A 12,731-nucleotide genomic window follows, 5' to 3' on the forward strand; every position below is an offset into this window, starting at 1 on the left:
GTAAGCCAACCTATCCTTTGTTTCCAGTCTGTTCTCTCTTCAGTCTCCCTAGTATGGGACTCATAACTCCTACATTTGATTTACTGTACCTCAACTTAGAAACAACTAAGGAGACCAACAGGCTGGGGTTTGACCAGAGTCTGATCTTGAGTACTTTCAGCTTTTCTAAGTGGGGATCTTGTCCTCATCTGTGCTGTTGATACATGTGATGCTGTACCATAGGGGTGTGACTTCTAAGAATAATTAATGGGACAAAATTTTTGAAAGATTTTATCAAGAAATATTTGAACTGATAAATGAGAGATTTATGAATTATGAAAAATATATAGTCCCTGCTCTTGCAGAGTTTACAACATGAACACACTGTTCATATAATATTAATGAAAAAAACCCACAGACACAGACATAACTAAATGTTGGAATGCAACACTCAATAAATCTATATTTAGGTATGTACATATTTAAGTGTGTATGTGCCTACTATCTGAACCATTAACCCCCAAATAGTTACAAAAGTAAAAAGGATACAATACAGTTTGGGCTTTAAAATTGTTATAGGCAGTTAAGGTACCAGATTCTTACCTTGGCTTCCATGCCACCCATTCCCACTCTAGACTTGGTTCCAAATGTCACAGACTGCTGATCTCCGGGATAAAATATATCAATAAGCTTTGCATCATCTGACCCCGGGGGGCTGTCAAAAAGGCCTAAAAAATAGACAAGAGTCAGTAATACCGCTTTGATGGAAGTGTCTCCAAGACAGGCCTCCCCAGGGCACCTGTCAATCACTCTGTACTTTACTCATCCAAATGAATGCCACTGCACTACCACCTGTTTTAACCAGAAAAAGAGAACAAAGGATTCGACACTGACAAACAGCTCCAGGAGGACTCACCTTATATACTCCTATAACCTGGCTTGATAAATAAATGTTTCCCCACATCAGACCATGGCCATATCCTTGGCACATTTATTAGCCCTGCCCATATCCCTGGCAAGGTATCCTTAATTCTGCCATAGCTACTTAAGATGTTGTGCTTTAAGGACAGAACTGAAAAAGAAGGGTGGCTATTGCAGAAACGGCATAGTAGCCATATACTGTTAAATGTGACCGTTTCCAAGCAGATGAAATGCAACAGAGGTTCTCATTAACTCTCACAGTACCCTTTGAAACAGTCACTAATTTACACTCCCAATTTTATGAGTGAGTCACTGTAGAGGTTAGGCTGAGTCAGCAGGAGACTGCATGACTCTTGACATTCAATCTGGATTTATTACCATAAAGCACATGTCCCTTTTATAACTAAGTGGAGTGACATAAAATAGTTACATGAAACGTCACATGCATACAATCCAAGATGAAAAATCCTCACAATTTCACTTTGAAAAAGAGTAAGTAGGAGCTTGGAAAAGAAAAAGGGGGGCGGGGGTAACAGGGGGCTAAGAAACTGGAGTTAAATCAAGACCTAAAGTGGACACAGATGGGAAGGCTGGGGACTGGCTGAAGGACATTTTGGGCAGTGATTTTTCTGGTTTCAAGTTACTGCTTTTCCTGTGCTATAATATACCTCTCCCCTCCATTATTCCAAACCTTTAAGACAATCTTGCTACATACTACCTCTCTGAGGAAGTAAGTGAATCAAGGAAGTGAGGAAATCGATGCCCATTGTAGAGCAGAGCAGTGACAACCATAAGCAGTGCAAATTATTACAGGAAAAGAAAAAATAACCTTTCACAATCTGTCAGTCTCAACCTACTACTCCACAGCTCTCCAAGATTTAGGGTTAGGATCTTCCCAGAAGATACAGTGCTGTGAGATCACAGATTTAGATTTGGAAGTTGTTTCAGTTTCATATATTAGTATAGGAAAGAGTGGGCAATTCTAGCCAAACCTTCTCCAAAGACAGTGAAGGGTTCCTAGCATGCTGATAATGTGCCTACTCCTCCTTTCCCTTTACCCCACCAAGAGCATAGTTAAAATTCAGATACTGTTCTAAAAAATCAACACTCAGTAGAAAACGAATTAGGATAATCACAGTATGAATGCCAGTCTACCAGTGACCCGATTTTGGTGCTTGAAGCTGCATCAAAATTATTTGCTAGAGTGTTGTTTAAATTGGGTTTTATAAATTAATCTCGAAAACCTACTTTTTTTTTTTTTTTTTTTTTTACCTTGTCAGGCAGTATAAGAGAGAAGGAAGAGTGTAGCTTTTTTAATTGAACAGACTCAGATTTGAAACTGGCCTCTGTCAAGCACTTGCTATGTGACTTTAGATATACCATTTAATAGATCTTAATCTAATTTTAAACTAAATTTTAAAAAATTATTTCTTCTTCTCTCCCCTCTCCTCTCCCAACAGGGTCTCTGTTTCTGTCACTCAGGCTGCAGTGAGGTGGCATGATCACAGTTCACTGCAGCCTCAACTTCCTGGGCTCAAGTGATCTTACTGCCTCAGCCTTCCCAAGTAGCTGGGATTACAGGCATGTGCCACGTGCCCAGTTTGAACTTAATTTTTAATTTCTTTATCTGTAAAATTGGGTTAACCTACCTACTACCTACATTGTAGGGTTGCTATAAAGATTGAATAAATTACATTTATCAAGCACCTAGCACACTATGTGCTCATAGTAGACATTCAGTAAAAACCTGCTGATTGGCCAGGCGCCATGGCTCACGCCTGTAATCCCAGTGCTTTGGGAGGCCAAGGTGGGCGGATCACGAGGTCAGGAGTTCGAAACCAGCCTGGCCAACATGATGAAACCCCGTCTCTATTAAAAATACAAAAATTAGCCAGGCATGGTAGCACACGCCTGTAATCCCAGCTACTTGGGAGGCTGAGACAGGAGAATCACTTGAACCCAGGAGGCGGAGGTTGCAGTGAGCCGAGATCGTGCCACTGCACTCCAGCCTGGGCGACAGAGCAAGACTCCGTCTTGAGGGGAAAAATGAATAGAAAACCCACTGATTAACCAAAATGCCTTCTTTCTCCAGGGTGGCTCACACTTACTCCAACTTAGCTGTTCCTATCCTGGGACTTCAAATTACAGTGGATAACACAGGACTAAGACTTCTTACAGGTAAAGACATTGACATGTAGGTGTCTTATCTTTGACTTTCCACATGGGCAGAGACATATCAATTCATCTATGTCTGCCCCTGCCTCCACTACGTAGCCCCTGCCCTTACCATACAACTGCCTGAGCATAAAACAGAGAACAGGTCTTCCCGTGTTAACCTGCCTTGGTGTGGGCTGGGAATTAAGTAGGGGTGTTCTAACCTTCTGGGAATGTAACAGGGGACTTCTGGAATCCTAGATTCTGGACACAGTTACTATATTTCTTATGGGTCAGACTGTGAAATGGAAATAGCTTAAGGAAGCTTGAGAAGAGTGAATGGAAAGATATATTAGAGCCAAGAGTGGCCCCTCCAGGAAGAAGGGAACAGCAGAGAAGAACAGAGCAACATATAAGAACATAGTAGCCAGATAGCCTAGACTTCTACAGTGGCTCCAACTTAAAACAATCTGTCCCAACAAAGAAAAAGAAAAAAACCAAAACAAAACAAAATAAAGCAAAACAAAACAAACAAACAAAAAAACCTATAATCTGTCCTATGGTTTACATTAAAAACTGAAAGTAATCAAAACCACAATGAGATACTACTTCACACCCATTAGGATAGCTATAATAAAAAAGGCAGATAAAAACAACTGAGTATGGCCGGGCGCGGTGGCTCATGCCTGTAATCCCAGCACTTTGGGAGGCCGAGATGGGCGGATCACGAGGTCAGGAGATCGAGACCATCCTGGCTAACACGATGAAACCCCGTCTCTACTAAAATACAAAAACAAAAACAAACAAACAAAAAAAAAAACAAAACAACTGAGTAACAGCAATGATGTAAACACATTAGAACCTTCATACAATGCTGGTGAGAATATGAAATGGTACAGCTGCTTTGGAAAACAGTCTAGTAGTTCCTCAAAAGTCTTTTAAACAGAGTTACCATGTGACCCTGCAGTTCTACTCTTAGGTGAAATAAAACATGTTCGCACAAAAACGTGTCATGAATGTTCACAGCTAATGTCCATCAATTGATGAACTGATCAATAAAACATGGTCTCAGAGTGGCATATTATTCAGCAATAAAAAAAATGAAGTATTGATACATGCTTAAAATAGATGAACCCTGAAAACATGCTAAGTGAAAAAAGCCAGTCACAAAGGGCCACCATAATATATGAAGCCATTTAAATAAAATGTCCAGAACAGGTTAATCCACAGAAACAGAAAGTATACTGGAGATTGCCTAGGGATAGGGAGTTTGGGTAGAAGTGGGGAGTGACTGCTAACGGTTATGGAGTTTCTTATTGGGGTGATGAAAGGGAAAGTGTTCTACAAATGACTGTGGTTTTGGTTGCACAATTATGTAAATACACTAAACATCACTGAATTGTACACTTTATTTATTTATTTTTGAGATAGGGTCTCGCTCTGTCACCCAGGCTGGAGTACGGTGGCGCGATAACTGCTCACTGCAGCCTGGAACCCCCAGGTCCAAGTGATCCTTCTGCTTCAGCCCCGAGTAGCTGGAACCATAGGCGCATACCATCATGTCCAGCTAACTTTTCTATTTTTTGTAGAAACAGGGACTCACTATATTGCCCAGGCTGATCTCGCACTCCTGGGCTCAAGTGATCCTCCGGCTCTGGCCTCCCAAAGTGTTGGGATTATAGGTGTGAGCCACCACGCCAGGACAGAATTATAAACTTCAAATAAGTGAATTGTATGGTATGTGAATTATATCTCTATAAAGCTGTTATTTAAGAAAAACAACTGAAAGCACCTGGAAATAACATTTCAGTATTCAAACTACATCTCTTAGACTCGCCCACCCTGTTTTGAATCATAAAAGCCCTTTGTCTGAACACATGGCTAATGATCTATAGCAAAAAATAGATCAGAGGGACGCAAAGAAAGAGGGAAACTCACATGCTCATACATGTAGCATTTAAAACAAAGGGCAGATAAAAGAAAAAAGCATTACTTTGTACCTTCTACATCTGAAAGAACAATCAAGAGGTCAGTTTTCATTTCCACAGCCAGTCGGGCAGCCAGGCTATCATTATCTTTAACACTAATAACCTAGAATGCAGATTAAAAAGTCATAAGTGAGTGAGCTAAGCAGTCCAAACAGAAATTCATGGAAGCACCCAGCCAAGCTCAGGCAAAACCAAGCTAGGCTCAGGCAAAACCAATGAACCCAAATATATAGATGACAGCTCTTGCAGGCCCCTTCTGTCTGCAAAACACAGTGTCTACTGACAATCCCTTTTCCAAACATGCAGTCTGCTAGCCACTGAAACATACAAGCCATGCTCATTGCACCATCTTAAGTGACTATAGCACCTCACCCTGTTGAATGCAACCACAAGTTCAGAAGAGCTTATGCAGTCACTGCTCCATGACAACAGTTTCTCTCACAACTTTTCCACCTTGTTTATGCCAAACTTCCGGTGTTAGTGCATGCAGCATAGCATGGTGTTAGTGTCTCCAGCATGCTGAACCTTTAGAAATACTTTACCCACATTTACCCCCTGCAGGTCACTGTTGGGCTCAGCTGGGGGGACAACAGCATCATTTGTGTTGACGATGGGGACAATGTTCATTCTAAGGAGTTCATGAAGTGTTCCATTGAGGTTCCGGCGCTTCTGCTCATCATGGAAATCCAAATTGGTCACCAAAATCTAAAAGGATTAAATAGATGGAAAATGCAGGAGGGAGAAAAATGCTAAACTTCCCAGTATACAAAAGATGCTAAGAGTAGGGGAGTTAAACTTTAGGTTTCTGGGGCCCCATACAGATTAGAATGAAATACGCATATCTGGGTGCTATCCAATTCTTTGTTTTCTTCAAGACAGGGTCTTACTCTGTTGCTCAGGCTGCAGTGCAGTGGCATAATCTCTGCTTACTGCAACCTCTACCTCCTGGGTTCAAGCAATTCTCATGCCTCAGCTTTCCAAGTAGCTAGGATTATAGGCACGCGCAGCTAATTTCTGTATTTTTAGTAGAGACAGGGTTTTGCCATGCTGGCCAGGCTGGTCTCAAACTCCTGGCCTCAACTGATGGGATTACAGATGTGACCCACTGCACCTGGCCCCAATTTTTGTAGAGATAAAAAAATTACAACAATCTGAAAGATTTATGTAAGAATGTTCAAGACTTCTTGCAAAAGTACTTTAATCCTCAGAGAGCTAACAAATCCCAAAATCTCATCCATTTACAAAATTAAGAAATTAATGTATCTATTTTTAGAGGAATACTGGGGGAGTCAGTGATTATCCATTAATTTCTTTTCTTTCTTTTCTTTTTTTATAGAGAGGGTCTTGCTGTGTTCTCCTCGTCTCAAGTGATCCTCCCACCTCAGCCTCCTGAGTAACTGGGACTAAAGATGCACACTGCTGTGCCCCAGCAATTTCTAAAACATCTCTGTATCCTAGGATCTGATTCAGGGCCTGGCCATAGTAGGCCCTTAAATATTTGGCGAGTGAGTGAATAAATTATTTTCCCTGCTTAGAAAAGTGTGTTAGACAAAATGGAACAGGGTTGTGTTATCCCTGCTCTTGCTTTGAAGCAGACTATTACTGGAGTTAACTAAGACTGTGTGTGAGCATGTGGGGTTAGTCTGAGAAATTTATGGAGGTTAGTCTTTAGTCACAAGCTGAAAGAGGGGCAGAACACAACTTGGTTCAAGGGAGGAGATGAGCATAAGGTGCTCAAAGGTACAATGGAGATGGGCGTGTGGGCTGGTAAACAGCTCTGCTTTCTAGCTTGAACTAGAATTTTATGCAGTGTTTAGGAGAAAAAGATAAATGGGTAAATGGAGATAGCAAGAAACTAAATGGCAACAAACCTTGAGGCTCAACAGTAAATAATGTAATCTCTCTAATGTTTACGGAAGAGGGTTCTGGCTATGTAGGGCAGGCTAAGGTAGGAAAAGTTGGAAGCAAATAGTAAAGAAAGCAGGCACTGAAACAGTCAAAGTGAGGATGGTTAAGGGTCTGGCTATGGTAACTAAGAAGAATATAGCAATAAAACAGCAGCCTTAATGATAATAAAACACAGGAAACATACATAGAAAAATAATTCACTCGCTCACTTGATAAAAAATTTGTTAAGTACCTCTGAAATGCCAGGGTCTAGTTGCTGGAATGGAGAATAAGAATGTTGATGGTTTGGGGAAAAACAAAATGGGGCATATTTTTGAAAGGGAAAATCATGAACTCCTTTTCAGAAAAGCTTAGTTCTGCTGGACACAGGACTAGGTCAAAGCTGAACACACAGATTCTAGTCATGATGGTGAAAGATCGAACAATTAATATAAACCCGTGGGTAGGAGAGACAAGCAGGAGGTCTAAAGGTCCAGGAAAAATACCTGTCACTAAAATAGCTTCACAAACATGGCCTGGGGATCTCAGCACTAAGGTAGGAGATAAAGAGCCCCAAGAGGGAAATGTACGTGTTTAGACAAGGGCAATCTGTTGAGGGAAAATCAGTTTCCCTTCTACGAAGAAAAAACAAGCTGTTTTAAGTGTTTAAGTCTTTAACCTGGCAAACTACCTACTGGAAGTTTTCAAAAGCCACTGATAATGGTCTTCTCTATGATATTACTGAAGAAAATAAGGAACCATAGGATAAGGTATAAAGGGCAAATATTTTCTGTAGATATGATGGCCTTGGGGGAAGACACAGGTGTGAGAGGAAACAGCCCAGGGATTGAAGCTTGTTGGGAACCGGAGGGGCAGAGCTCTTCTTCCACTCAGTGTAAATGGAAACAATGGCTGATACTGCAGGGACTCTTCATGCTACTGTCATTCAAAACAAAACAAAACAAAAACAAACTCTCAAAAAGTATCATCCCTGGGAAAAACCAAACCACAGCAAAACCATAGCTCTTGGACTTGAGCTTCCTCACCCAGCTCCAGGCACTTTAAAAAAATTAAAGACCAAAACTGTCACTGGACTGTGGAGACGAGAAAGCAGATAATTAAGAAGAGTGATAGAAATAGAGATTTATATTGCATTTATACTAAGAGAAAAAAGCTAAGATTACAGAAAGTAGGGTCCCCAGTCATAGGCAATGGGACAAGCCCATGCCTTTCTGTTTTAACTCACTGACATGAGGACACTCTGGTGTAATACCAGAACATCACTGTGGGTACAAACAGGCAAATGATGGAGAAACAAAAAAAAGTAACAGGAAATGAAGAAGCAAAACCTGAAACAATATATGTATACATAACAATATCACCGGTGTAAAATAACATCCGTGCATGTAGTGCACATGTAAAATAATATCCATAATATAAAATAACGGCTATTTTACATCTTTACAGGTAAAGGGGTTTCAAAATAAAATAATTTGGGAGTTAGATTTTTTTTTCAGTTGTTTCCTGAAGTGACTGCTATTTAGATGTCTCTAGTGTGTAGCTGTACAGTTGATTAAGAATATAATTCAAAAAAATTCAGGAGATTTAGGTAAAAATGAAACAATGCAGAAAGAAGGTTCTAGAACATTTAGGGGTAGCCACTAAAAATTCATAAGTCCCATGACGACTGGAATCATGTCTGATTTGTTCACCACAGTATCCCCAATGCCCAAGACTGCTAGATACACCATAGGTGCTCAATAAATATTTGCTGAATGAGTGAAAAACCAGCCACCCAGCAGCATTCCTCTTTCCCTTCAAAGCTTAATAAGTATCTCCTATAAAAGGCAACCAACCACATGCAAAGAGAAGCAAGCCACCTGAAATCAAAGAAGCAGTGAAATAAAGCCGTTTAACTTCTCTGTCTTCAGAAGTGTTAGCACTTGTAATCCTAAGTGTTATTAGGGTAACACGAGCTAATACTGAGAATGTATTATGTAGCAAACACTATACCAAATGCTTTTCATATATTTTCCCACTGAGTCCTTCCAAAAATTATCTGAAATAGGCACTGATATTATCCCCATTTTCAGATGAGGAAACTGAGGCACAAAAAGGTTAGATAAAAAACTTTCTTCAGATCTCTCAAGTAGCAAGTGATGAAGCTGACACCATATTCTAGTAGACTAGTTCCAGACCCCTTTGTTCCACAAGAACCACCCTCACAGGTCCCACACCCCTTTCAAAGCCCAGCCTCTCACCTGGGCAGCACAGATGCTGTACTGGGTAAACATAGCCTCATATAAGGCCATCAGCCCACTCTGTCCGGCAGCTGCACAGGCTCGTGCCTCTAAGACTGGAATTGCCTGTAATATACCAATGAGACAAGGTGTGGTAGGAAATGAGGGAAGAAGACCTGAAGGTCCATTTTAACGTGTGGGGAAGCAGCACTCACCATCTCTTTCAGCTGGTTCTGCCCCGAGTGTAGGGCCTGCCGCACGCTCTGAGACAGAAGGATCTCATGGCGCAAGCGTTGTTTGCCAAAGGCTACAGCTCCGCTGGTCACCAGCATCATCTCTCTGCCCTGATTCTGCAGCACTGATACCTGGCATTGAGAAAGGAAAGGGGATCACAAGTCACTGTACTGTCTCGTTCATCTTTTCACAAGGGATGGAGGTAGGGTGGACTATTGAGTAGATCCCGAATGATGGTTTATGAACCAGCATGGGGCTGGCTCTGGAAGAATCAACCAGACTGTCTGGTAAAAACACAGATTCCTACATCCTGTCTCAAATTTCTGTTTAGCAGGTGGCAGATAAAAATCAGACATTTTAATTTATTTTTTAATTAAAACAATTGGCTGGGCATGGTGGCTCATGCCTGTAATCCCAGTACTTTGGGAGGCCAAGGCAGGCAGAAGGTTCCTGAGCCCAGGAGGTTCAAGACCACCCAGGCAACATGGCAACACCCAGTCTCTACAAAAAATACAAAATTTAGCCAGGCATGGTGGTGCATGCCGGCTACCTCGGGAGGCCAAGGTAGAAGGATCACCTGAGCTCAGGGAGGATGAGGCTGCAGTGAGCCATGATCGCATCACCACACTCCAACCTGGGCAATAGAATGAGAGAGATGCTGTCTCAAAAACAACAACAACAAAAAGAACCCTATGAAAAAAAATTTTTTAAGACAGAGTCTTGCTCTGTCACCCAGGCTGGAGTGCAGTGGCAGGAGTGTGGCTCACTGCAGCCTTGGCTGCCTAGGCTTAAGTGATCCTCCTGCCTCAGCCTCACAAGTAGCTGGAACTACAGGTTCATGCCACCATGCCCAGCTAATTTTTCTTTTTTAATGCATTTTTGTAGAAATGGAATCTCACTATGTTGCCCAGACTGGCCTCAAACTTCTGGTATCAATCCATCCTCCTGCCACGGCCTCCCAAAGCTGTGGATTACAGACATAAGCCACCTGGCCTCAGACAGACATTTTTAATAAGGAAATTCTGGTGTCTAGCCAAGTTTGACATCTATAGGACATGATTGTATTAGGTTGGTGCAAAAGTAATTGCATGTCAATTACCATTGACAGTAATAGCAAAGACCACAATTACTTTTGTGCCAACCTAATATTTGCAGGGAGTGTGTAATACAGAAGGCCTCGTTGCTCCAAGAAATGAAGCCCAGAATAAAAGTCCGCAGGTAGGAAATGCAATGTAGACTCAGCAGATGGCTTCTCAGGTTCTAAGGCTTAACCCGGGTAAATGAGGCTGTTCTGGTGGCACATCTGATCCTATGGGTTGCCTCTGCCTACACCAGGGGCAGATGGTGACCTTGTTCTGCTCTGCCTGCCCAGAACCAAATGTGGTCATTTTGTTTCCTACCTTAAGCAGACTTATATGAAAAAATTAAAGACTCAAGATGCAATAAAGTCAATATTCCTAAACTGTCCTTTCCTTCTGATATCTGAACCCTTTTAACTGGTCCAGGAACTCACAAACAGCTATGATAAACCATGATTTAAAACAATAATAACTTTTTTTTTTTGAAACAGGGTCTTGCTTTGTCACCCACGCTGGAGGACAGTGGCACAATCACGGCACACTGCAACCCTGACCTCCAGGACTCAAGCAATCCCCCCACCTCAGCCCCCTGAGTAGCTTCCCAAAGTGCTGGGATTACAGGTGTGAGCTACTGTGCCTGGCCCCGACAACAATATTTTATCACAGAAAGTTTCAGCTGCCTGAGGTGGGAGGATTGCTTGAGGCCAGGAATTCGAAACCAGCCTGGGCAAAATAGCAAGACCCCATATCTATGAAAAATTAAAAAAAAAAAACCAGCCAAGCAGCATGTGCCCATAGTCCCAGCTACTCAGGTGGCTAAAGAAGGATCCCAACTGAGCCCAGGAGTTCAGGGCTGCAGTGAGCTATGATTACACCACTGCATTCCAGCCTAGGCGACAGAGCAAGACCCTCTCTCTAAAATAAATAAATAAAAATAAAAAAAAAAAAAAGAAAATTTCATATTTAACCGAAGTGGTGAGAATAGTATTATAAATCCCCATGTACATACCACACAGTTTCACCAACTATCTCTCATGGCCAATTTCCTAGTCTCCAATAACTGCTCTATACCATTATCATCTGGAATATTTCAATGATTTCCTTTATATCAAATAGCCAGTGTTCATATTTTTCCAATTTTTTTTCCTTGCTCAAATTGAGATGCAAATTAAACCCTGCATTACAAATTAATTGAAGTGTCTCTCAAGTTCCTTTAATTCATGGGTTCCCCTCTCCATCAGTTTTCCCCCTTGTAATTTTTGTTAAACTGAGTTGTTTATTCTTTAGGATTTCCCAGCCTACATTTTCCCAATTGTGTCCTTATGATGTTAATCCTGCACTTTGTATATCCTATAAACTGATGTTTGGTATGAAGGCTTTTTTTTTTCCCCCAACAAGTCTTTATAAGTTGTGGTGTGCACATCCATCAAGGAGATACATAATGCCTGGTTATTTTTCTTTTTGTGATGTTAGCATCTGTTGATGATCATTGCCAAGATCCATTATTCCATTAGGAGCTGCAAAATGCTGATACTCTAACTCAATGATTCCTTCATTTATAATCTGGAAAAATTCCAAAAGGGAAACTCTCCTTTACTAACTATTTGATTACCCTGAAGGTACAGTTTGCCGATGAAAAGCAGGACAAATGTGTGTCTCCTCCCCTTTACTAATCCATTTTCAATATAATGAGTAGCTTCTCTAGCACCCTCCAAAAATGGCCAATGAAATTTTTTTTTTTTTTTTTTTGAGACGGAGTCTCACTGTCTCCTATGCCGGAGTGCAGTGGTGCAATCTCAGCTCACTGCAAGCTCCGCCTCCCAGGTTCACACCATTCTCCTGCCTCAGCCTCCCAAGTAGCTGGGACTACAGGCGCCCACCACCACACCCAGCTAATTTTTTGTATTTTTAGTAGAGACGGGGTTTCACTGTTAGCCAGGATGGTCTGGATCTCCTGACTTCATGATCTGCCTGCCTCGGCCTCCCAAAGTGCTGGGATTATAGGCATGAGCCACCACGCCCGTCCATGAAGTTTTTTTTTTTTTAAGTGTAATTATGAACTCATGGATTTAAACATATTTTGTTGCATTGTGCAGTGATTCCCTTTTTTTTTTTTTTTTTTTTGAGAATCAGTCTCACTCTCGCCCAGGCTGGAATGCAGTAGTGCTATCTCGTCTCACTGCAACCTCCACCTCCAAGGTTCAAGAGATTCTCCTGCCTCAGCCTCCCAAGTAGCTGGGATTACAGGC

At 41.6% G+C, this 12,731-nt stretch overlaps 1 protein-coding gene and 1 long non-coding RNA gene across 16 annotated transcripts in view; one reads left to right on the plus strand and one right to left on the minus strand.

The window, feature by feature from the left end:
• The window catches only part of ALDH18A1 (aldehyde dehydrogenase 18 family member A1), a 50,065-nt gene that overhangs the window by 21,473 nt on the left and 15,861 nt on the right, over window positions 1-12,731 (minus strand). For 7 of the 15 annotated variants that reach the window (XM_028826693.2, XM_015147766.3, XM_077946903.1 and 4 more), the window contains 5 exons: window positions 9,385-9,534; window positions 9,191-9,295; window positions 5,589-5,747; window positions 5,055-5,145; window positions 583-707 (listed from right to left, as the gene is read on the minus strand). In XM_028826693.2, the coding sequence (XP_028682526.1) occupies window positions 583-707; window positions 5,055-5,145; window positions 5,589-5,747; window positions 9,191-9,295; window positions 9,385-9,504 (600 nt within the window). In that variant the 5' untranslated portion in view covers window positions 9,505-9,534. The remainder of the gene's footprint in view (window positions 1-582; window positions 708-5,054; window positions 5,146-5,588; window positions 5,748-9,190; window positions 9,296-9,384; window positions 9,535-12,731) is intronic. The other 8 variants (XM_015147768.3, XM_077946906.1, XM_028826695.2 and 5 more) reach the window with 3 other exon arrangements.
• On the plus strand, window positions 1,317-6,500 carry LOC144331223 (uncharacterized). Its single transcript, XR_013398193.1, has 3 exons — window positions 1,317-1,392; window positions 2,993-3,078; window positions 6,379-6,500. It is a non-coding gene; the product is annotated as an uncharacterized LOC144331223 (long non-coding RNA).

Source organism: Macaca mulatta, chromosome 9 (genome assembly GCF_049350105.2).
Source record: "Macaca mulatta isolate MMU2019108-1 chromosome 9, T2T-MMU8v2.0, whole genome shotgun sequence".
Taxonomy (NCBI): Eukaryota; Metazoa; Chordata; class Mammalia; order Primates; family Cercopithecidae; genus Macaca; species Macaca mulatta.